Source organism: Musca autumnalis, unplaced genomic scaffold, assembly GCF_047663935.1.
Source record: "Musca autumnalis isolate F117 unplaced genomic scaffold, ASM4766393v1 scaffold_1, whole genome shotgun sequence".
Classification (NCBI taxonomy): Eukaryota; Metazoa; Arthropoda; class Insecta; order Diptera; family Muscidae; genus Musca; species Musca autumnalis.
Window position 1 is genome coordinate 25576467 of NW_027411644.1, and position 26171 is coordinate 25602637.

Below are 26171 nucleotides of genomic sequence, written 5' to 3' on the forward strand. Positions count from 1 at the left end.
TAGTATTTACCTTATACCTTATATTTGTTCTACCATGACCCAGTGGGGTTTTTTAATCCGGTTACATGTAAACGTACTGTAAATGAGTTTGTTTTAATAAATTATGTATTTGCCATCTTCTTCAAAAAATGTCTTCACTTACGATACGTTGCGCAATAATTACATGTAAACAATCTGGCAACAAGGAATTCTTATTTGACATTTGGTGTTTATATTTTTAAATCAATCACTTGTTGTTGTTGCTTGCATGGATATCGACGTTCGTTCGGACGGCCTATATTTTTTGGATGCAGCAAATCGTATCGGATTATTCCTCGGATTGTACGTGATATATCTATCAAATACCAGATCAGTGTTAACAACAATGTTTGTTTTTGATTTATGGTGCCGAAAATTGTTTATTTATTGAACAAAAGAAAAAATACAACACCAAAAAAGAGTGAATGAAGTGTGAGACAAAAGAAGAAAACAAACATCCAAAAAAGGAAGTGACAAAAATAAAAATGCAATCGCGTCGTTCCTTCAATAAATGGGAGCTAATACGTGCTCTTGGTGAGGGGGGATTTGGAGAAGTACATCTGTGGCGACATCGAATAACACGTCAGGAAATAGGTAAGTGGGAAATCTGTTGGTGAATTGGCTTTCTTTATGTTTAAAGCAGTAAAACCCTTTTTCCTTTGTTGAGGGATTTTTATTGTATTAAAAAAAGGCCAATTTAAGTGCAGTATTAAATTAGTATAATCAAATAATAATAATAACAAGTAAGAACAGACTATAGTCGGACGGGGCCGACCATGTGATACCCTATACCACTATCCCTGTGCACTAGCTTTCCGGGCTAGCTGTTATAAGATGTGCATTAGAAATTTTACCAATTTTCACACAAAAGTTTTGATCAATTTAACCCGCTAAATATTATCCGATCATACCGTTGACTTGCACGCTACTTCTTCATCTCAAACCAAAACTACGTTTAAAATTTCGCGCCGATCGGACTATTATTGCGACCTACAGAGCGGCTACAAAATCGAGCAAAAATTTTGTTTATGGTCCATTTCATCCCTTTAACATTTCACGATCATCGCCAAAAACTAATCAGTTCTATTCTGGTCCAAACCCGACCTCCATACTAAATTTCGGACAGACGGACGGACGGACGGACACACATCGCTAAATCGCTTTATCTCGTCGAGATATGAAGTTTGGTATACCACATGAGGGGTCTACGACGAATATTTCGCGGCGTTACATGAATTTTTGGGAAAACAAACTTATTATACCCTTTTCCACATTGTGGTATAGGGTATAATAATAATAATAATAATAATAATAATAATAACTAATAATAAATGGTTAAATACATTGTTTGCAAATCGATTAGTTCTTATTAAAATGAACACTGTATCCATCAATTGTATTTGTCTGTCGACGAGATCGTCGCAAGCGGGTTATGCATGTGAATCAGTATACAATTCCAAGAATTGCACTACGCCGCAAACAAAATATTGATATTGCTATGTTCTTTATGTTATACCTCGTCTAAGTATTATTTTAACCACAATATTTTTTGTTTACCGTAGAGTTGGGGTTATAAACAATAACCAGACCGAATGATAATGTTATTGATTTTAAATTGAGTACTTACTTCCGTTGCAGCTGTCTTTTGGTAAAAAGATATGTACCTGTTTGATTTGGTTGAAATAGTATTATTTATAATACAGGGGTATATTGTTAATAGTTTTAATCCTATAGTAATAATATTTAATAAATGGCTTACTCCTAGTTTAACTATAACTGTCGGATTAATCTGAAATTTTTAGCATAGATAGATCTCGATGCCCTGATTACGAAAATGTAAAATTTTGCCGGCGTTCACAACCAGTTATACGGTTATTTGAACCGAAAGTTCGCGTAAAAACCCGGATATATAAACGGTTTTTCTGAACTGATGTGGGTATCAACTGAAAGCTTAAAAAATACTTTTTTAATGATATAATTTTTGTTAGAGAATATTTAAAATTTTAAGGAAAATTTTGTCCGCGTAGCGAAATTTGCACCTGTCCATAGGAGAAAAATTTACAATTTTAAGGAAAATTTTGTCCGCGTAGCTGAAATTTGCTCCAGATTCGGTTATGTCCAGTTTTTTACCCGGATTTTCGGTTCAAATAAACGGGATGTGACCGCTGGCAAAATGTCACATTTTCATAATCGGGGCATCGATTTTTACCTATGCTACAAATTTCAATTCGATCGGACGATTATCTTGGAATGTTCCCCTAGAATGTCTGAAATTTACAGAATCAAATTTCACAACGACTTACATACATACGTACTTGGAAAGTACAAGGCCTATATTATCGTTTTATAAGAAGTGCGTTTAAATGGGGTATAGCGTCACAACGTTACGGAATATATTATAGTCGCCATGAAAGAAGAACATGAGGCTCGAAGTTTATTCAAAGTTGCCCGAATGCGAAAAAAAAGAAAAAATCTTACGAGCGCGAAATATTTTTAAGGCTGCAGTCCTGGCGATCAAAAACCTAGTCGATCCGGTATGAGGACGTAGGGTCGATTCGTCAAGCAACTAACGACGATAGATCTACCTTTTTGAAGCGTATGTTCGCATCCGAATAAACGCAGTGAATAAAGTGCGTATTAATAAAAGAAATGGAACAAATTGAATACCCTCTCAGCTAACGCTGTATAAACCCATTACATTTGAGAAATCAAAGTTCGATGACAGAGAATCCACTCCCATAGCCGAAATGTCTGATGAGCTGCTAACTAACAAAGAAACAGGCCATATAATTTGGTTGTTGTGTGGGTTCGAATCTTCGGCTTTCCTTTTTCATTTGACAAAAATGTTCGATCATCCAGCTCAATTCCAACGAGAAAATAAAATCTAATATATAATGAATGATCTTCGCCTCAGCAGGCAAAATTGAATGTATTGAATGTATCCTCCTGTCCACCCTATATCCTTCTTAGAATACTAAGGTTTCAATAATCGGCGTCATTCATGCCAAATGGTACAAATTAACTGATGCAAAGTGTTGTCAGCATGTCACCTTTTATCTTCAAAAGCCCCATTAGTTAACCATGGTCCTTTTTAACAATTCTATGTTTTTTAATGATTCCATGGCACCATGTTGTTATTGTTGTATCAGCATGGAAACCTACGCAGAAACATGGTGCAGGGTTGGTAGTTCAGGGTTGGTAGCCGCTAGCCGAAACACTATGGTTTCGGGTCAATCCAGTACGAATGAACCCGCTGCAGTGGGATTGGCACGATTTTCATCGTTTCTTGCTGAATGTCAACAGTTCGGATAAGTGATATGTATCTGCTACCAATTCCTTTACTGGTTTATACAGAAGAATGTGTCTGCAGCAAAGGCCGCCATTTGAGATTATTTGGACACTCTCTAATGAAAGGGTGCTTTTCAGAAAGAAAAAGGTGCTCATACCGACACACTTTCTTGTTAAATAAAGGGTGGTTCTGTAGATCCTTTCGGAAATAAAGGATGCTTCTGTCGGTCCTCCCTGAAATAATGGATGTTTCTAAAGACCCTCTCTGAAAGAAAAGGTGTTTCTATAGATCCTTTCTGAAGGAAATGGCATTTCTACAGATCCTTTCTAAAAGAAAGGTAGCTTCTATAGAACCTTTCTGAAAAAGAGATCTTCTATAAACCCTTCGGAAAGAAAGGATGCTTCCATAGACCCTTTCTGAAAGAACGGGTGCTTCTTTAGACCCTTTCTGAAAGAACGGGTGCTTCTTTAGACCCTTTCTGAAAGAACGGTGCTTCTTTAGACCCTTCCTGAAAGAACGGGTGCTTCTTTAGACCCTTTCCGAAAGAAAGGGTGCTTCTATAGACCCTTTCCGAAAGAAAGGGTGCTTCTATAGACCCTTTCCGAAAGAAAGGGTGCTTCTATAGACCCTTTCCGAAAGAAAGGGTGCTTCTATAGACCCTTTCCGAAAGAAAGGGTGCTTCTATAGACCCTTTCCGAAAGAAAGGGTGCTTCTATAGACCCTTTCCGAAAGAAAGGGTGCTTCTATAGACCCTTTCCGAAAGAAAGGGTGCTTCTATAGACCCTTTCCGAAAGAAAGGGTGCTTCTATAGACCCTTTCCGAAAGAAAGGGTGCTTCTATAGACCCTTTCCGAAAGAAAGGGTGCTTCTATAGACCCTTTCCGAAAGAAAGGGTGCTTCTATAGACCCTTTCCGAAAGAAAGGGTGCTTCTATAGACCCTTTCCGAAAGAAAGTGTGCTTCTATAGACCCTTTCCGAAAGAAAGGGTGCTTCTATAGACCCTTTCCGAAAGAAAGGGTGCTTCTATAGACCCTTTCCGAAAGAAAGGGTGCTTCTATAGACCCTTTCCGAAAGAAAGGGTGCTTCCATAGACCCTTTCTGAAAGAATGGGTGCTTCCATAGACCCTTTCTGAAAGAATGGGTGCTTCCATAGACCCTTTCTGAAAGAATGGGTGCTTCCATAGACCCTTTCCGAAAGAAAGGGTGCTTCTATAGACCCTTTCCGAAAGAAAGGGTGCTTCTATAGACCCTTTCCGAAAGAAAGGGTGCTTCTATAGACCCTTTCCGAAAGAAAGGGTGCTTCTATAGACCCTTTCCGAAAGAAAGGGTGCTTCTATAGACCCTTTCCGAAAGAAAGGGTGCTTCTATAGACCCTTTCCGAAAGAAAGGGTGCTTCTATAGACTCTTTCCGAAAGAAAGGGTGCTTCTATAGACCCTTTCCGAAAGAAAGGGTGCTTCTATAGACCCTTTCCGAAAGAAAGGGTGCTTCTATAGACCCTTTCCGAAAGAAAGGGTGCTTCTATAGACCCTTTCCGAAAGAAAGGGTGCTTCTATAGACCCTTTCCGAAAGAAAGGGTGCTTCTATAGACCCTTTCCGAAAGAAAGGGTGCTTCTATAGACCCTTTCCGAAAGAAAGGGTGCTTCTATAGACCCTTTCCGAAAGAAAGTGTGCTTCTATAGACCCTTTCCGAAAGAAAGGGTGCTTCTATAGACCCTTTCCGAAAGAAAGGGTGCTTCTATAGACCCTTTCCGAAAGAAAGGGTGCTTCTATAGACCCTTTCCGAAAGAAAGGGTGCTTCCATAGACCCTTTCTGAAAGAATGGGTGCTTCCATAGACCCTTTCTGAAAGAATGGGTGCTTCCATAGACCCTTTCTGAAAGAATGGGTGCTTCCATAGACCCTTTCTGAAAGAATGGGTGCTTCTAAAGACACTTTCTGAAAGGAAGGGTGCTTCTACAGACCCCTTCTAAAAGAAAGGTTGCTTCTATATATCCCTTCTAAATGAAAGGATGCTTCTTTAGACCATTTTAATGAAAGGTTGCTTCTGTATGTCCTTTCCAAGTAAAAATATGCTTCTATATACCCTTTCTCTGTGAGAGTATGCTTTTATAGACTCTTCCCCTGTATTACGGTTCTTCTACAGACCCTTTCTGAAAGAAAGGATGCTTTTATAGACCCTTTATCTGTCAGAGAGGGCTTCTAAAGACCCTTTCTGAAAGAAATGGAGAGTCTATAGAGCCTTTCTCTGTGAGAGAGTGCTTCTATAGACCCTTTCTGATAGAAATGGTGCTCTTATATACCTTTCGGATGGCTTCTGTAGACCCTTTTTGAAAAAAATGCTTCTAAAGACCTTTTTTGAAAAAAGGGTGCTTCTGCAGACGCTTTCTAAAAGAAAGGGTACTACTATCAACAATTCTTTGAAAAATGATGTTCTATAAGATGTGAAGCTTATATTAAACCTGCTTGTAAGAAGTGGATATTCTACCGAACCTCTCTGTATGATGTAGAGCTGTAAGCAAAGGAGGTTTTATAGAACCTTTGTTGTAGAAAGTGTTTTCAATTTGTTTTTTTCTGTAGTCTCATATTGTTTCTATGATAGTAAGAGTAGAGTAGGGAAGGTTTCAGGTTTGTTATAGTTGACTCCTACATTCCAATCATTCCTAACGTGTATTCCTAAAATTTATCATTAAAATTAGTATTCCCATACCGACTGCCGGCAACTAAAAAAAATATTTAAATTATTTTAGCAATATCTGCTGCCAGTAGCTGCTATGCATTAATTCTATTTCCCTTCTGCTTCTTAATCAAATCAATTATTAACTTTAATTTTCCGATTAACAATAATAAATATTTATTCGTTACTGGATTGGCACTGTCAAACATTGTTTTAGCACTGATAACAGCAGCAGCAAACAAGATCGAAATTTGGTGGCGATTTTGTAACAAAACAAAAAATAGTGAAGAAATGCACTGCTTTTTGCTTCTAAAGTTCCGGCTATTTTTTCATTTCTTCTATTTTCGAAAACTTTGGCCTACTGCCAATTTGATAGCAACAGTTTGGAGGTATATTTAGATATTGCGTGTCTTTTTGTATAGCGTGAAAAGAAAAAACACATCTTTAAATAGCATTTGTTGTTGGTATCCGGCATTGTAATGATGATAAAACCCAAAAGGGAATTCCATTTTCCCACCGATTATTGTTTTGGATTTTTTAATTTTTTTTAAACATTTGATAAAATAATTATTGTAATAATTTGCAATTAAATTATAGTTTACATAACGATGTCGGACAGTGCATAGCAAAATGCCGAGTTTGTTAAGCAAGCTTGTGGTGTATGAAAGTGATAAGGCTTTTTTTAATAGTTTAGATGATTCATGAATGTTCCGCAAGCAAAAAAACGTAAATATGAAAAATGGCAGAAGCAGTGATGCAAAAAAATACATTGTATTATATGTTATCGCTAAGACTGAAAAGTTCCGGACAACAAGTATGGAAAAACGTCTTTGCATTGTTAACAATTGTTTGGCATCTTTAGGGAAAATCTTTGTTGCTTGTTTAAAATTGGTATTAATTTAAAACTTCAAATTCCATCAATTTGTTACATATTGCCTACCCAAATTATATTTCATTGGACCTTAATACGATGTCCGGACATTTTCTGTAAGAAAGGGCGATTCGATAGTCCATTTCTGACAGAAATGGTGCTTCTATAAAAACCTTGCTGGAAGTTAAGGTGCTCCTATAGACTTTTCCTGAAAGAAAGGGTGCTCTTATAGACCCTTTCTAAGAAAAAGGCTGCTTCTATAGATCCTTTTTGAGAGAAAGGGTGTTTCTATAGATCCCTTTTCGAAGGAATTGGTGCTTCTATAAATCCTTTCCGAAAGAAAGGGTGCTTCTATAGACCCTTTCCGAAAGAAAGGGTGCTTCTATAGACCCTTTCCGAAAGAAATGGTGCTTCTATAGACCCTTTCCGAAAGAAAGGGTGCTTCTATAGGCCCTTTCCGAAAGAAAGGGTGCTTCTATAGATCCTTTCCGAAAGAAATGGTGCTTCTATAGACCCTTTCCGAAAGAAAGGGTGCTTCTATAGACCCTTTCCGAAAGGAAGGGTGCTTCTATAGATCCTTTCCGAAAGAAAGGGTGCTTCTATAGACGCTTTCAGAAAGAAAGAATGCTTCTATAGACCCTTTCAGAAAGAAATAATGCTTCTATAGACCCTTTCCGAAAGAAAGGGTGCTTCTATAGACCCATTCCAGAGGAAACGGTGCTTCTATAGACCCTTTCCGAAAGAAAGGGTGCTTCTATTGACCCTTTCCGAAAGAAAGGGTGCTTCTATAGACCCTTTCCGAAAGAAAGGGTGCTTCTATTGACCCTTTCCGAAAGCAAGGGTGCTTCTATTGACCCTTTCCGAAAGAAATTGTGCTTCTATAGAACCTTTCCGAAATAAAGGGTGCTTCTATAGAACCTTTCCGAAAGAAATTGTGCTTCTATAGAACCTTTCCGAAAGAAATTGTGCTTCTATAGAACCTTTCCGAAAGAAATTGCGCTTCTATAGAACCTTTCCGAAAGAAAGGTTGCTTCTATAGACCCTTTCCGAAAGAAAGGGTGCTTCTATAGACCCTTTCCGAAAGAAAGGGTGCTTCTATAGACCCTTTCCGAAAGAAAGGGTGCTTCTATAGACCCTTTCCGAAAGAAAGGGTGCTTCTATAGACCCTTTGCGAAAGGGTGCTTTTATCGACACTTTTCGAAAGAAGGGGTGCTTCTATAGACACTTTCCGAAAGAAGGGGTGCTCTATAGACCCTTTACGAAATGGTGCTTCTATAGACCCTTTACGAAAGGGTGCTTCTATAGACCCTTTCCGAAAGAAAGGGTGCTTCTATAGACCCTTTCCGAAAGAAAGGGTGCTTCTATAGAACCTTTCCGAAATAAAGAGTGCTTCTATAGAACCTTTCCGAAAGAAATTGTGCTTCTATAGAACCTTTCCGAAAGAAATTGTGCTTCTATAGAACCTTTCCGAAAGAAATTGCGCTTCTATAGAACCTTTCCGAAAGAAAGAGTGCACCTATAGACCCTTTCCGAAAGAAAGGATGCTTCTATAGACCCTTTCCGAAAGAAAGGGAGCTTCTATAGACCCTTTCCGAAAGAAAGGGTGCTTCTATAGACCCTTTCCGAAAGAAAAGGGTGCTTCTATAGACCCTTTCCGAAAGAAAGGGGGCTTCTATAGACATTTTCCGAAGAAAAGGGTGCTTCTATAGACCCTTTCCGAAAGAAAGGGTGCTTCTATAGACCCTTTCCGAAAGAAAGGGTGCTTCTATAGACCCTTTCCGAAAGAAAGGGGGCTTCTATAGACCCTTTCCGAAAGAAAGGGTGCTTCTGTAGACATTTTCCGAACGAAAGGATGCTACTATAGACCCTTTCCGAGAGAAAGGATGCTACTATAGACCCTTTCCGAAAGAAAGGGTGCTTCTATAGACCCTTTCCGAAAGAAAGGGTGCTTCTATATACCCTTTCCGAAAGAAAGGGTGCTTCTATAGACCCTTTCCGAAAGAAAGGGTGCTTCTATAGACCCTTTCCGAAAGAAAGGGTGCTTCTATAGACCCTTTCCGAAAGAAAGGGTGCTTCTATAGACCCTTTCCGAAAGAAAGGGTGCTTCTATAGACCCTTTCCGAAAGAAAGGGTGCTGCTATAGAACCTTTCTGAAAGAAAAAAAGTATAGTAAATTTGCTGATACAAATTATCAAAAGTCAAGCTGAAACATACTTGAATAATAATCGTTTGCGGTTAATTGCTGTTTAGTAAAAAATACAACTGCAATACACCACAGAAAGTAAACAGCTTATTTTTTAAAGAACACCAAACTCTCGTCTATGCAATATCAATCGTTTGTTTTGTGGTCAACAGAGTGCGGTTGTATCTGTTTGCAGTGGACCAAAAATAATTTATTTTTTATTTTATTGTTTATGTTTTTCAATAAGCGATTTCAATCAAAACACTTTACTTCAGTTTGCCTCCTTTGCTTCTATGTGGGTGTCGAATTGTAAACAATAAAAAAGTCGTAATTGTTGGTAAGTCGTTAAAAAATGGAGTGTAATCAAATTTTTCTTAGAAATATAATATCTGAATATGGAATGTAAAAGATTTCATTTAAAAATGAGTTTTTAATATTATTTCTACATATGTATGTATGTATATGCTCTGAAATATAAAGGGTTGTTAAATTGTGTATATTGTAGCATTCTAAGGTTCATTGTACTATAGTATTTATTACAAATACTATATACATACCTATAATTCAACTAACGGATCTTCAAATTGATGGATAATTCTTAGCAGTCCTTCTGTAGATACATTTAAGTCGTTTAGAATGACCTTAAGATGGGAGCTAAAGTAGTCTTTGGATGTTCTTAAAAATCTTGAAAAATTCTCGCCTATTGTCCTCTTTGGGTGGTCTTAAAAATCTTGAAAATCCACGTCTATTGTCATCTTTGGGTGGTCTTAAAAATCTTGAAAAATCCACGCTTATTGTCCTCATTGGATGATGCTAAACATTTTTGAAAAAAATCCACGTCTATTGTCCTCTTTGAATGATATTCAAAATCTAAAAAAATCCACGCATATTGGCCATTTTGGATGTTCTTATTGCTATTGCCCTTTATGGATGGTTGTAAAAATCTTTATAAAATCGCCGTCTGTCCTCTTTGGACTGTGCTAAAAATCGTTAAAAAATTAACGCCTTTGTTCTCTTTGGATGATGCTAAAAATCTTCAAAAAATCGACGCCTTTGTCCTCTTTGGATGATGGTAAAAATCTTCAAAAAATCGACGCCTTTGTCGTCTTTAGATGATGTTAATAAACTTTAAAAAATTCCGCGCCTATTGTCCATTTTGGATGATGATAAAAAACTTTAAAAATCCACGCTTTTGTCCTCTTTGGATGATGCTAAAAATCTTGAAAAAATCCACGCCTTTGTCCTCTTTGGATGATGATAACAATCTTTAAAAAATCGACGTCTTTGTCCTCTTTGGATGATGCTAAAAATCTTTAAAAAATTCACGCCTATTGTCCTCTTTGGATGGTGGTAAACATCTCTAAAAAATCTACGCCTATTATCCTATTTGGATGGTGGTAAAATCTTTAAAAAATCCACGTTTACTTTCCTCTTTGGATGATGCTAAAAATCTTCAAAAAATCGACGCCTTTGTCCTCTTTGGATAATGGTAAAAATCTTCAAAAAATCGACGCCTTTGTCCTCTTTGGATAATGGTAAAAATCTTCAAAAAATCGACGCCTTTGTCCTCTTTGGATAATGGTAAAAATCTTCAAAAAATCGACGCCTTTGTCCTCTTTGGATAATGGTAAAAATCTTCAAAAAATCGACGCCTTTGTCCTCTTTGGATAATGGTAAAAATCTTGAAAAAATCCACGCCTTTGTCGTCTTTGGATGATGCTAAAAATCTTTAAAAAATTCACGCCTATTGTCATCTTTGGATGGTGGTAAACATCCTTAAAAAATCTACGCCTATTATCCTATTTGGATGGTGGTAAAATCTTTAAAAAATCCACGTTTACAGTCCTCTTTGGATGATGGTAAAAGAAAGAAAGGGTGCTTCTATAGACCCTTTCCGAAAAAAGGGTGCTTCTATAGACCCTTTCCGAAAGAAGGGGTGCTTCTATAGACTCTTTCCGAAAGAAAGGATGCTACTATAGACCCTTTCCGAAAGTTGCTTATATAGACACTTTCCGAAAGAAAGGGTGCTTCTTTCTTTCTGAAATAAAAGGTGTTTCTATAGAACCTTTCTGAAAGTAAAAAAGTATAGTAGGTTTGCTGATAAAAATTATGAAAAGTCAAGCTAAGAAAAGAAAGGGTGCTTCCGTAGACGTTTTCCGAAAGAAAGGGTGCTTCTTTCTTTCTGAAATAAAAGGTGTTTCTATAGAACCTTTCTGAAAGTAAAAAAGTATAGTAGGTTTGCTGATAAAAATTATGAAAAGTCAAGCTAAAACATAGTTTAATAATAATCTTTCAAAAAATCGACACCTTTGTCCTCTTTGGATGATGGTAAAAATCTTCTAAAAATCAACGCCTTTGTCTTCTTTAGATGATGTTAAAAAACTTTAAAAATTCCACGCCTATAGTCCATTTTGGATGATGATAAAAAACTTTAAAAATCCACGCTTTTGTCCTCTTTGGATGATGCTAAAAATCTTGAAAAAATCCACGCCTTTGTCCTCTTTGGATGATGGTAACAATCTTTAAAAAATCGACGTCTTTGTCCTCTTTGGATGATGCTAAAAATCTTTAAAAAAAATTCACGCTTATTGTCCTCTTTGGATGATGCTAAATATCTTTAAAAAATCCGCGTATTGTCCTCTTTGGATGATGCTAAAAATCTTTAAAGTATCCACGTCTACTGTCCTGTTTGGATGAAGCTAAAAATATTTAAGGCATCCACGTCTACTCTCCACTTTGGATGATGCTAAAAATCTTTAAAAATCCACGCCTATAGTCCTCTTTGGATCATGCAACAAATCTTGAAAAAATCCACGCCTTTTATCCTCTTTGAATGATGGCAAAAATCTTGAAAAAAATCCACGCCAATTTTCCTCTTTGTATGATGCTTAAAATCTTTAAAAAATCCACGACTATTGTCGTCTTCGGACGGTCCTGAAAATCTAAAAAAATCAACTCCTATTGTCCTTTTTTAAATGGTCCTTAAAATCTTAAAAAATCCACTCCCGTTGCCTTCTTTAGGTGGTCCTTAACATCTTTAAAAAAATCCACTCCAATTATTCTTTTTAGTTTGTCTATTATTCCCTTACGGTATTCGTAAAAACCATCCCTTCTTACATTCATATGAAAGCAAGCCGGTGCTCCCTATTATGTGGGGAATAAAGAGTTCGATGGAATGTGATGTCATTTACACTGACCGCCCATCACAGTTGTTTATGCTGCAGATGGGTAATCTGACACATAGCTTTCTTGTTTATGTTTACTTTTCAGAACAATTGGATCATCAGTATTCCTTCAATTTTGTTTTAATTGTTTTCTCTTTTTGTAGCTACCAAAATATTAAAAAATATTTCGCTTCAACCAGATGAAATTGCCAAATTAAAAAAGCGATGGATACAAGAACACAATTGGATGCATTCACTACAGACTCCCTACATTGTTGGTGCAATTTCCCTACAAGATAAGCCATTTCTTCAATATCTTCAAGAGCAGAGTATGCTGCAAATGTTACCGGTTATTGTTATGGAATATTGCAATGGTGGAGATTTACGTAGCCGTCTGGAGGATGTGCAACATTTGAATGGCCTTCCTGAAAAAGAAATTCGTGATATTTTACGAGCTTTGCGCCACGCTGTTGAATATTTACACAATACGTGCAATATTGAACATCGTGATATAAAACCCGAAAATGTTGTCATTCATCGTACGGGAAATGCAAATATTTACAAGGTAAGGTAATTGAATTTTCTCACCTAAGAATATTGGATCTCAAAACAATTCCATTTTCTTTTATTTCCAGTTAACAGATTTTGGGTATGCCCGTGAAATACCCGAACAAACCACAGCTCAGAGCATGGTGGGCACCAGACATTATGTAGCCCCTGAAGTAATTGACCCGGGCGAATATACCAAAACCGTGGATTATTGGTCTGTTGGTGTCATGGCATTTGAATTAATTTTGGGCACACGGCCCTTTATACCACACAGAGAGTTTAAAACGATTTTAGAACAAATTTTAAACAAACCACCAGGTTGCATTGCCATAACTCAAGACCCCAAACCTTTCCAGCAATTTGAGAATTTTAATACCCACAGCAATTTATTTAAACAAAACCAGTGTTCTCCCATCTTTGTGGAAGAAATGGAAAAATGGCTAAGAATTGCTTTGGATGGGAATTACAAGACCCGCGGCCACATAGATGGCAATCTAAGATTCTTTACTGATTTGGATGCGATTCTAGCTACAAAATTCATCACTGTATTTTCCCTGACATCATATGCATTTTATTATTTCGATGCCAATTCCTTTGCCAAGCTTGGTGAATTTTTCAACAAACTTTCCCAAGATACAGGAATTGAACCACAAAATATTTTCATCACTCTACCAACATCACATCCCAAAAAATGTTTGGCCAATATAAGTGAACCCAGTGATTTTTATGTTGAAGAATGGTTCGATAGCGGAAATCGTGATAATCCCCGTGCCATGCTATATGTAACAGATGTTACCAAACGACAATGCGACTTCAATGCTCATCACGATAAAATGATGTCCCAAATTACCAAGACAATTGAAGAATGTTATGGAATTGAGAAGCAGAAGTACGATAAGGTACCCATTTGGTTGTTGGAACAATTCGAAAGACATGTCCATTATTTGTTGCAAAATGAGCAAAGATATTTGGAATGTTATGTCAAGGGGCTTTTTGAATTTATTATCACCGTAGAAGATGAAGCTTACCGGTGTGGCGAACAAATCCAGAGAATCTATGAAAATACCTTAAAATTGTCCGGTCGTGTCGAGCAATTTGAGCGTACAGCTGGATTGTGTGCTAAAATACAGGTAAGCGTTATGTTAAAGATCTACATGATTCTATATACTCCATCTAACAACTCTCCAAACAGAAAACATTTCCTAAAAATCTTCAAAAGTCCAGGCTTATAGTCCTCATGTGATGGTGCTTAAAATCTTTAAAAGTTTCACGCCTATTGTCCTCATTGGATGGTGCTAAAAATCTTTAAAAATTCCACGCCTATTGTCCTCTTTGGATGGTGTTAAAAATCTTTAAAAGTCCACGCCTATTTCCTCATTGGATGGTGTTAAAAATCTTTAAAAATTCCACGCCTATTGTCCTCATTGGATGGTGCTAAAAATCTTTAAAAATTCCACGCCTATTGTCCTCATTGGAGGTGCTAAAAATCTTTAAAAATTCCACGCCTGTTGTCCTCTTTGGATGGTGTTAAAAATCTTTAAAAATTCCACCCCTATTGTCCTCATTGGAGGTGCTAAAAATCTTTAAAAATTCCACGCCTATTGTCCTCTTTGGATGGTGTTAAAAATCTTTAAAAATTCCACGCCTATTGTCCTCTTTGGATGGTGTTAAAAATCTTTAAAAATTATACGCCTATTGTCCTCATTGGAGGTGCTAAAAATCTTTAAAAATTCCACGCCTATTGTCCTCATTGGAGGTGCTAAAAATCTTTAAAAATTCCACGCCTATTGTCCTCTTTGAATGGTGCTAAAAATCTTTAAAAAGTCCTCGCCTATTGTCCTCTTTGAATGGTGCTAAAAATCTTTAAAAAATCCACGCCTATTGCCCTCTTTGAATGGTGCTAAACATCTTTAAAAAATGCTCGCCAATTGTCCTTTTTGAATGGTGCTAAAATTCTTTAAAAAATCCACGGCTATTGTCCTTTTTGAATGGTGCTAAAAATCTTTAAAAAATCCACGCCTATTGTCCTTTTTGAATGGTGCTAAAAATCTTTAAAAAATCCACGCCTATTGTCCTTTTTGAATGGTGCTAAAATTCTTCAAAAAATCCACGCCTATTGTCCTTTTTGAATGGTGCTAAAAATCTTTAAAAAATCCACGCCTATTGTCCTTTTTGAATGGTGCTAAAAATCTTTAAAAAATCCACGCCTATTGTCCTCTTTGAATGGTGCTAAAAATCTTTAAAAAGTCCTCGCCTATTGTCCTCTTTGAATGGTGCTAAAATTCTTTAAAAAATCCACGCCTATTGTCCTTTTTGAATGGTGCTAAAAATCTTTAAAAAATCCACGCCTATTGTCCTTTTTGAATGGTGCTAAAAATCTTTAAAAAATCCACGCCTATTGTCCTTTTTGAATGGTGCTAAAAATCTTTAAAAAATCCACGCCTATTGTCCTTTTTGAATGGTGCTAAAAATCTTTAAAAAATCCACGCCTATTGTCCTTTTTGAATGGTGCTAAAAATCTTTAAAAAATCCACGCCTATTGTCCTTTTTGAATGGTGCTAAAAATCTTTAAAAAATCCACGCCTATTGTCCTTTTTGAATGGTGCTAAAAATCTTTAAAAAATCCACGCCTATTGTCCTTTTTGAATGGTGCTAAAAATCTTTAAAAAATCCACGCCTATTGTCCTTTTTGAATGGTGCTAAAAATCTTTAAAAAATCCACGCCTATTGTCCTTTTTGAATGGTGCTAAAAATCTTTAAAAAATCCACGCCTATTGTCCTTTTTGAATGGTGCTAAAAATCTTTAAAAAATCCACGCCTATTGTCCTTTTTGAATGGTGCTAAAAATCTTTAAAAAATCCACGCCTATTGTCCTTTTTGAATGGTGCTAAAAATCTTTAAAAAATCCACGCCTATTGTCCTTTTTGAATGGTGCTAAAAATCTTTAAAAAATCCACGCCTATTGTCCTTTTTGAATGGTGCTAAAAATCTTTAAAAAATCCACGCCTATTGTCCTTTTTGAATGGTGCTAAAAATCTTTAAAAAATCCACGCCTATTGTCCTTTTTGAATGGTGCTAAAAATCTTTAAAAAATCCACGCCTATTGTCCTTTTTGAATGGTGCTAAAAATCTTTAAAAAATCCACGCCTATTGTCCTTTTTGAATGGTGCTAAAAATCTTTAAAAAATCCACGCCTATTGTCCTTTTTGAATGGTGCTAAAAATCTTTAAAAAATCCACGCCTATTGTCCTTTTTGAATGGTGCTAAAAATCTTTAAAAAATCCACGCCTATTGTCCTTTTTGAATGGTGCTAAAAATCTTTAAAAAATCCACGCCTATTGTCCTTTTTGAATGGTGCTAAAAATCTTTAAAAAAATCCACGCCTATTGTCCTTTTTGAATGGTGCTAAAAATCTTTAAAAAATCCACGCCTATTGTCCTTTTTGAATGGTGCTAAAAATCTTTAAAAAATCCACGCCTATTGTCCTTTTTGAATGGTGCTAAAAATCTTTAAAAAATCCACGCCTATTGTCCTTTTTGAATGGTGCTAAAACTCTTTAAAAAATCCACGCCTATTGTCCTTTTTGAATGGTGCTAAAAATCTTTAAAAAATCCACGCCTATTGTCCTTTTTGAATGGTGCTAAAAATCTTTAAAAAATCCACGCCTATTGTCCTTTTTGAATGGTGCTAAAAATCTTTAAAAAATCCACGCCTATTGTCCTTTTTGAATGGTGCTAAAAATCTTTAAAAAATCCACGCCTATTGTCCTTTTTGAATGGTGCTAAAAATCTTTAAAAAATCCACGCCTATTGTCCTTTTTGAATGGTGCTAAAAATCTTTAAAAAATCCACGCCTATTGTCCTTTTTGAATGGTGCTAAAAATCTTTAAAAAATCCACGCCTATTGTCCTTTTTGAATGGTGCTAAAAATCTTTAAAAAATCCACGCCTATTGTCCTTTTTGAATGGTGCTAAAAATCTTTAAAAAATCCACGCCTATTGTCCTTTTTGAATGGTGCTAAAAATCTTTAAAAAATCCACGCCTATTGTCCTTTTTGAATGGTGCTAAAAATCTTTAAAAAATCCACGCCTATTGTCCTTTTTGAATGGTGCTAAAAATCTTTAAAAAATCCACGCCTATTGTCCTTTTTGAATGGTGTTAAAAATCTTTAAAAAATCCACGCCTATTGTCCTTTTTGAATGGTGCTAAAAATCTTTAAAAAATCCACGCCTATTGTCCTTTTTGAATGGTGCTAAAAATCTTTAAAAAATCCACGCCTATTGTCCTTTTTGAATGGTGCTAAAAATCTTTAAAAAATCCACGCCTATTGTCCTTTTTGAATGGTGCTAAAAATCTTTAAAAAATCCACGCCTATTGTCCTTTTTGAATGGTGCTAAAAATCTTTAAAAAATCCACGCCTATTGTCCTTTTTGAATGGTGCTAAAAATCTTTAAAAAATCCACGCCTATTGTCCTTTTTGAATGGTGCTAAAAATCTTTAAAAAATCCACGCCTATTGTCCTTTTTGAATGGTGCTAAAAATCTTTAAAAAATCCACGCCTATTGTCCTTTTTGAATGGTGCTAAAAATCTTTAAAAAATCCACGCCTATTGTCCTTTTTGAATGGTGCTAAAAATCTTTAAAAAATCCACGCCTATTGTCCTTTTTGAATGGTGCTAAAAATCTTTAAAAAATCCACGCCTATTGTCCTTTTTGAATGGTGCTAAAAATCTTTAAAAAATCCACGCCTATTGTCATCTTTGAGTGGTGTTAAAATTCTTTAAAAAATCCTCGCCAATAGTCCTTTTTGAATAGTGCCAAAAATCTTTAAAAATTATACTCCCATTGTCCTGTCTGGATGGTGCTAAAATCTTTTAAAAACCACGTCTATTGCCCTCTTTGAATGGTGCTAAAAATCTTTAAAAAATCCACGCCTATTGTCCTCTTTGAATGGTGTTAAAAATCTTTAAAAAGTCCTTGCCTATTGTCTTCTTTGAATGGTGCTAAAAATCTTCAAAATTGTTATCTTTGGATGGTGTTTATAATCTTTAAAAAATCCACGCCTATTGCCCTCTTTGAATGGTGCTAAAAATCTTTAAAAAGTCCTCGCCTATTGCCCTCTTTGAATGGTGCTAAAAATCTTTAAAAAATCCACGCCTATTGTCCTCTTTGAATGGTGCAAAAAATCTTTAAAAAATCCATGCCTCTTGTCCTCTTTGGTGGACCCAATTTTCCTCGTAGTATTCCTAAAAATAATTAAAAAATCCATGTCTATAGTCCTTAGATGGTCCTAAAAATCTTGAAAAAAAAAATCCTAAAATATTTTTTAGATTTTGAATTTACCATCAATTAATCATCAATCTATTTCATTTCAGAATTCACAAATGTATGCTGACAAGGCTCATACCTTAACAAAGAAAAGTAATTCCATACAACATGGTGTTGTTGAAAAGATAATGGAACGTCACAAATCTGTGTTAAAGCATTGCAAAGCACTCGCCAATCGGGATATATACAAATCTCTACCCGAAGAAGATATTTACAAGCTGTAAGTACGAAAAGTTAAACAACACTTTTTTTCACAAAATTGAAAATTTCCTTCTTCTCTCCCTCGATTACAGCAAATCATTTCGTGAATTTCTTGGAAAACCTAATCTCAGTACTAGAAATTCTCAGCGTATGGATAATTGTATGCAAGCTTTTGATCGATGGGCAACACCAAGTATTTCGAAATTTCCCAGTCAAGAACTCGTCAATATTCATGATGAAATTATGGTCCAATGTCAAATTTTTTTAAAAATTACAGAAAGTTTGAAGCTAAACCAACAGTACCTGGAAGATTTGAAAAATGAATTGGAAACGGAAACGGAAAATATGTTGTTACATCGTCAAAATGGTGAACTTATAAATAAAATGGGAAGTTTGTGCCTCGATGGTAATATGCCGGCATCATCGGGACCATCGGGGCCAATGTCATATAATAGTTTGACTAGCACTTATTCTTTAATGAATGGCCATTGTGAGGAGAATGGCGATAATGAAGTTTTAAAACTCATCGAAAATAGTCATCAGTTGTAAGTATAAGTTTGTTATTAATATAAATATTATATAGATATAGAGAGATGAACATTTGTTTGGTATTATTGCACAAAGTAGGGTTATTTGGTGGCTTCGCTGTAAATTTTAGTGTTAAAAATATGGTTCTGACAAATTAAAAAAATCCTCGCCTGTTGTCCTCTTTAGATTGCCTTTAAAATCTTAAAAAAATCCACGTTTATCGTCCTCTTTGTCTGGTCATGAAAATCTTTAAAAAGTCCTCGGGTATTGCCCTCTTTCGATGGTCTTTAAAATCTTTAAAAAGTCCACGTTTACTGTCCTCTTTGGATGTTAGTAAAAATCTTAAAAAAATCTATCTTTATTGTCTTGTTTTGATGTTTGTAAAAAATCTTTAGAAAACCACGTTTATTGTCCACTTTAGATGTTGGTCAAAATCCTTAAAGAAATTCACGCCTATTATCCTATTTGGATGTTGGTAAAAGTCTTTAAACATCCACGCCTATTGTCCTCTTTAAATGGTGGTAAAAATCTTTAAAAAATCCACGGCTGTTGTCCTCTTTGGATGGTGGTACAAATCTATAAAAAATCCTCGCCTATTGTCCTCTTTGGATGGCGGAAAAAATCTTTAAAAAATCTACGCCTATTTTTCCTATTTGGATGGTGATAAAATCTTTAAAAAATCTATGTTTATTGTCCTCTTTGGATGTTGCTGAAAATCTGTAAAAATTTCACGTTTATTGTCCTCTTTGGATGGTGGTACAAGTCTATAAAAAATCCGCCTATTATCCTCTTTGGGTGGTGGTAAAAATCTTTAAAAAATCCACGCCTATTATACTATTTGGATGGTGATAAAATCTTTTAAAAATCCACGTTATTGTCCTCTTTGGATGTTGGAAAAAATCTTTCAAAAATCTACGTTTATTGTCCTCTTTGGATGTTGGCAAAAAATCTTTAAAAAATCCTCGTATATTGTTCTATTTGGATATCGGAAAAAATCTTTAAAAAATCCACGCTTATTGTCCTTTTTGGATGTTGGTAAAAATCTTTAAAAATCCACGGATATTGTCCTCTTTGGATGGTGGTAAAAATCTATGAAAAATCCTCGCCTATTGTCCACTTGGGATGGTGGTAAAAATCTATAAAAAAATTCACGCCTATTATCCTATTTGGATGGTGGTAAAAATCTTTAAAAATTCACGGTACTTGGATTTTCTTTGGATGGTGGTAAAAATCTATGAAAAATCCTCGCCTATTGTCCACTTTGGATGGTGGTAAAAATCTATAAAAAATACACGCATATTATCCTATTTGGATGGTGGTAAAAAATCTTTAAAAATTAACGGTACTTGTCCTCTTGTAAAAATCTTTTAAAAATCCACGTCTATTGTCCACTGCTATTGTCTTCTTTGGATGGTGGTAAAAATCTATAAAAAATCCATTTCTATTGTGCCTTTGGATGGTGGTAAAAATCTTTAAAAATAAAAACCTTTAAAAAAATCCACGCCTATAGTCCTCTTTGGATGGTGGTAAAAATCTTTAAAAATAAAAACCTTTAAAAAAATCCACGCCTATAGTCCTCTTTGGATGGTGGTAAAAATCTTTAAAAAATCCACGGCTATTGTTATCTTTGGATGGTGGTAAAAATCTACGGCTATTGTCCCTTTGGATGGTGGTAAAAATCATTAAAAAATCCACGCCTATTGTCCCTTTGGATGGTGGCAAAAATCTTTAAAAAATCCACGCCCATTGTCCCTTTGGATGGTGGTAAAAATCTTTAAAAAATCCACGCCTATTGTCCCTTTGGATGGTGGTAAAAATCTTTAAAAAATCCACGCCTATTGTCCCTTTGGATGGTGGTAAAAATCTTTAAAAAATCCACGCCTATTGTCCCTTTGGATGGTGGTAAAAATCTTTAAAAAATCCACGCCTATTGTCCCTTTGGATGGTGGTAAAAATCTTTAAAAAATCCACGCCTATTGTCCCTTTGGATGGTGGTAAAAATCTTTAAAAAATCCACGCCTATTGTCCCTTTGGATGGTGGTAAAAATCTTTAAAAAATCCACGCCTATTGTCCCTTTGGATGGTGGTAAAAATCTTTAAAAAATCCACGCCTATTGTCCCTTTGGATGGTGGTAAAAATCTTTAAAAAATCCACGCCTATTGTCCCTTTGGATGGTGGTAAAAATCTTTAAAAAATCCACGCCTATTGTCCCTTTGGATGGTGGTAAAAATCTTTAAAAAATCCACGCCTATTGTCCCTTTGGATGGTGGTAAAAATCTTTAAAAAATCCACGCCTATTGTCCCTTTGGATGGTGGTAAAAATCTTTAAAAAATCCACGCCTATTGTCCCTTTGGATGGTGGTAAAAATCTTTAAAAAATCCACGCCTATTGTCCCTTTGGATGGTGGTAAAAATCCTTAAAAAATCCACGCCTATTGTCCCTTTGGATGGTGGTAAAAATCTTTAAAAAATCCACGCCTATTGTCCCTTTGGATGGTGGTAAAAATCTTTAAAAAATCCACGCCTATTGTCCCTTTGGATGGTGGTAAAAATCTTTAAAAAATCCACGCCTATTGTCCCTTTGGATGGTGGTAAAAATCTTTAAAAAATCCACGCCTATTGTCCCTTTGGATGGTGGTAAAAATCTTTAAAAAATCCACGCCTATTGTCCCTTTGGATGGTGGTAAAAATCTTTAAAAAATCCACGCCTATTGTCCCTTTGGATGGTGGTAAAAATCTTTAAAAAATCCACGCCTATTGTCCCTTTGGATGGTGGTAAAAATCTTTAAAAAATCCACGCATATTGTCCCTTTGGATGGTGGTAAAAATCTTTAAAAAATCCACGCCTATTGTCCCTTTGGATGGTGGTAAAAATCTTTAAAAAATCCACGCCTATTGTCCCTTTGGATGGTGGTAAAAATCTTTAAAAAATCCACGCCTATTGTCCCTTTGGATGGTGGTAAAAATCTTTAAAAAATCCACGCCTATTGTCCCTTTGGATGGTGGTAAAAATCTTTAAAAAATCCACGCCTATTGTCCCTTTGGATGGTGGTAAAAATCTTTAAAAAATCCACGCCTATTGTCCCTTTGGATGGTGGTAAAAATCTTTAAAAAATCCACGCCTATTGTCCCTTTGGATGGTGGTAAAAATCTTTAAAAAATCCACGCCTATTGTCCCTTTGGATGGTGGTAAAAATCTTTAAAAAATCCACGCCTATTGTCCCTTTGGATGGTGGTAAAAATCTTTAAAAAATCCACGCCTATTGTCCCTTTGGATGGTGGTAAAAATCTTTTAAAAATCCACGCCTATTGTTCTCTTTGGATGGTACTAAAAATCTTTAAAAAATCCACGGCTATTGTTCTCTTTGGATGGTGGTAAAAATCTTTAAAAAATCCACGCCTATTGTCCCTTTGGATGGTGGTAAAAATCTTTAAAAAATCCACGTCTATTGTCCCTTTGGATGGTGGTAAAAATCTTTAAAAAGTCCACGTCTATTGTCCTCGTTGGATGGTGGTAAACATTTTTAAAAAATCCACGCCTATTGTCCCTTTGGATGGTGCTAAAAATCTTTAAAAAATCCACGCCTATTGTCCTTTTGGATGGTGCTAAAAATCTTTTAAAAATCCACGCCTATTGTCCTCTTTGGATGGTACTAAAAATCTTTAAAAAATCCACGGCTATTGTTCTCTTTGGATGGTGGTAAAAATCTTTAAAAAATCCACGCCTATTGTCCCTTTGGATGGTGGTAAAAATCTTTAAAAAATCCACGCCTATTGTCCCTTTGGATGGTGGTAAAAATCTTTGAAAAATCCACGCCTATTGTCCCTTTGGATGGTGGTAAAAATCTTTAAAAAATCCACGCCTATTGTTGTAAAAATCTTTAAAAAATCCACGCCTATTATTGTAAAAATCTTTAAAAAATCCACGCCTATTGTTGTAAAAATCTTTAAAAAATCCACGCCTATTGTCCCTTTGGATGGTGGTAAAAATCTTTAAAAAATCCACGCCTATTGTTGTAAAAATCTTTAAAAAATCCACGCCTATTGTTGTAAAAATCTTTAAAAAATCCACGCCTATTGTTGTAAAAATCTTTAAAAAATCCACGCCTATTGTTGTAAAAATCTTTAAAAAATCCACGCCTATTGTTGTAAAAATCTTTAAAAAATCCACGCCTATTGTTGTAAAAATCTTTAAAAAATCCACGCCTATTGTTGTAAAAATCTTTAAAAAATCCACGCCTATTGTTGTAAAAATCTTTAAAAAATCCACGCCTATTGTTGTAAAAATCTTTAAAAAATCCACGCCTATTGTCCCTTTGGATGGTGGTAAAAATCTTTAAAAAATCCACGCCTATTGTTGTAAAAATCTTTAAAAAATCCACGCCTATTGTTGTAAAAATCTTTAAAAAATCCACGCCTATTGTCCCTTTGGATGGTGGTAAAAATCTTTAAAAAATCCACGCCTATTGTTGTAAAAATCTTTAAAAAATCCACGCCTATTGTCCCTTTGGATGGTGGTAAAAATCTTTAAAAAATCCACGCCTATTGTCCCTTTGGATGGTGGTAAAAATCTTTAAAAAATCCACGCCTATTGTTGTAAAAATCTTTAAAAAATCCACGCCTATTGTTGTAAAAATCTTTAAAAAATCCACGCCTATTGTCCCTTTGGATGGTGGTAAAAATCTTTAAAAAATCCACGCCTATTGTCCCTTTGGATGGTGGTAAAAATCTTTAAAAAATCCACGCCTATTGTCCCTTTGGATGGTGGTAAAAATCTTTAAAAAATCCACGCCTATTGTCCTCTTTGAATGGTAATAAAAATCTTTAAAAAATCCACGCCTATTGTCCTCTTTGAATGGTAATAAAAATCTTTAAAAAATCCACGCCTATTGTCCTCTTTGGATGGTGGTAAAAATCTTTAAAAAATCCACGCCTATTGTCCCTTTGGATGGTGGTAAAAATCTTTAAAAAATCCACGCCTATTGTTCCTTTGGATGGTGGTAAAAATCTTTAAAAAATCCACGCCTATTGTCCCTTTGGATGGTGGTAAAAATCTTTAAAAAATCCACGCCTATTGTCCTCTTTGATTGGTGGTAAAAATCTTTAAAAAATCCACGCCTATTGTCCCTTTGGATGGTGGTAAAAATCTTTAAAAAATCCACGCCTATTGTCCCTTTGGATGGTGGTAAAAATCTTTAAAAAATCCACGCCTATTGTCCCTTTGGATGGTGGTAAAAATCTTTAAAAAATCCACGCCTATTGTCGCTTTGGATGGTGGTAAAAATCTTAAAAAAATCCACGCCTATTGTCGCTTTGGATGGTGGTAAAAATCTTTAAAAAAATCCACGCCTATTGTCGCTTTGGATGGTGGTAAAAATCTTTAAAAAATCCACGCCTATTGTCGCTTTGGATGGTGGTAAAAATCTTTAAAAAATCCACTCCTATTGTTCCTTTGGATGGTGGAAAAATTCTTTAAAAAATCCACGCCTATTGTCCCTTTGGATGGTGGTAAAAATCTTTAAAAAATCCACGCCTATTGTCTTAGTTGGATGGTGGTAAAAATCTTTAAAAAAATCCACGCCTATTGTCCCTTTGGATGGTGGTAAAAATCTTTAAAAAATCCACGCCTACTGTCCCTTTGGATGGTCCTTAAAATCGTTAACAAATCCACGTTTATTTTTATTTGGATGGTCCAAAAAATTAAAAAAAAAATCCCCTTTTATTGTCCTCTTTCCACGTTTATTGTCCTCTTTCCATGTTTATTGTCCTCTTTGCATGGTTTTAAAAATCTTTAAAAAATCCACTCCTATTGTCCGCTTTGAATGGTCCTAAAAATCTTTAAAAAAATCGCCTTTATTGTACTCTTTGCATGGACCTAAAAATCTTTAAATATTCATGTTTATTGTCCTCTTTGGCTGTTTGGCTGGTCATAAAAATCTTCAAAAACCCACGTTTATTGTTCTCTTTGGATGGTTATAAAAATCTAGAAAAATCCAGACACATTGTTTCCATTGGATGACCCTAAAAGTATTTAAAAAAATGCTCTTTGGGTGATCCTAAAATCTTTTTAAATAGTCGCTTAATTGTTTTTTTTTACTTCTATGAAAAATCTTTGAAAATCTTGAACTAAAAACTATTTCCTTGTTTACCTTTACAGATCTCAATCACTTATGTACGTTTGGGGAAACGAGACTGAAGAAATGTGTGTGGATGATAATTTGCCCACAACAATAAAAGATATATAATCAGCAGCATTTACTTGTTATGTTTATTATTTCTTTTCTCAAATATCTTTTAAGCTTTGTTTTACTTTTAAGTTTATTTCATCCCATGTTTTCTCTTTTAATTTTATAAACCAAAGATATGTAAACTTGTTTTCATGGGTATTTGTTGAGCAAATCCCAACGAAATGAGACTTTTGATGGCGTGTGACGCATGCAAAAAAAAAAAAAGAACAAAAATATTAAAAATTAACAATTTTGAGGTTAGGCATATCTCAATACTATTGTTTACTTTATTATTAAAAATAATAAAAAAAAATATTTTAGGAGATTTGAATGTAAATTAAGTGACTCTCAGTGCCAGTATATGAAATAAAAAAATCGATTTATATCCTTTTTAGTATTTCTAGTCTTGAAAGTGTTGAAACTGTTTTTATACCCTACACCACAATTTTTAATAATAGTGTATTAATTTCAATATATTAATTGAGAATTTAATATCTTTATAAAAAGCTTTAACAAAAATTTTCAATTATATTCATGGTAAAATTTTTTACAAATGTATTTGATTTGTTTATTGTTTAACATTTTCAAACATTTATTTTAATCTTCCATGACAAATTTGTTAGTAGATATATCTGTTACTATATAAACCTTCACAAAAAGTATTTGTTCATGATAAATTCAAAAAAGAAAATCTCCGTCGATACTATTCGTAAGTTTTTAAAATATGTGTAATTTTTTTAACTTGTTTTTAAACGTTACAATCAATGTTGTAATCTGCTGATTTCGTTATTAGATGTGCCTTTATATTTCTATTTATAATAAAAAGTGATGTATACATATGTACAAAGTAAAATAAAAAAGAAAACTTGAAGAAAAATACTTCAGAAAGACAAAAAATAAAAAAATTTAATCATTTAATGGCCGGAAGTCCTTACACAGATAGAATCCCTTTCTAAAGTTATAAATTTAACAACTACAACATAAAAGGCACTGGGACCTTCTTCATTGAAGTCTTCTATTGACACCTTTTATATATGGTGTACCGTTGAGATCGTCTAGATGGGTAAAGTAAGTAATTCATTGAGGTCTTCTACAGATAGAAAGTCAATGAGATTTTCAAAAGATAAGGGAGGGATCTTCTT

General features: G+C 35.0%; 1 protein-coding gene across 1 annotated transcript; it reads left to right on the top strand.

Moving 5' to 3' along the window:
• Nucleotides 1-197: 197 nt before the first annotated feature.
• On the top strand, nucleotides 198-25894 carry IKKbeta (inhibitor of nuclear factor kappa B kinase subunit beta). Its single transcript, XM_073970792.1, has 6 exons — nucleotides 198-612; nucleotides 12362-12762; nucleotides 12833-13876; nucleotides 18120-18292; nucleotides 18366-18818; nucleotides 24960-25894. The coding sequence occupies exons 1-6, from the start codon at nucleotides 444-446 to the stop codon at nucleotides 25045-25047; spliced, it is 2328 nt and encodes a 775-aa protein (XP_073826893.1). The 5' UTR covers nucleotides 198-443; the 3' UTR covers nucleotides 25048-25894.
• The last annotated feature ends 277 nt before the right edge of the window (nucleotides 25895-26171 follow it).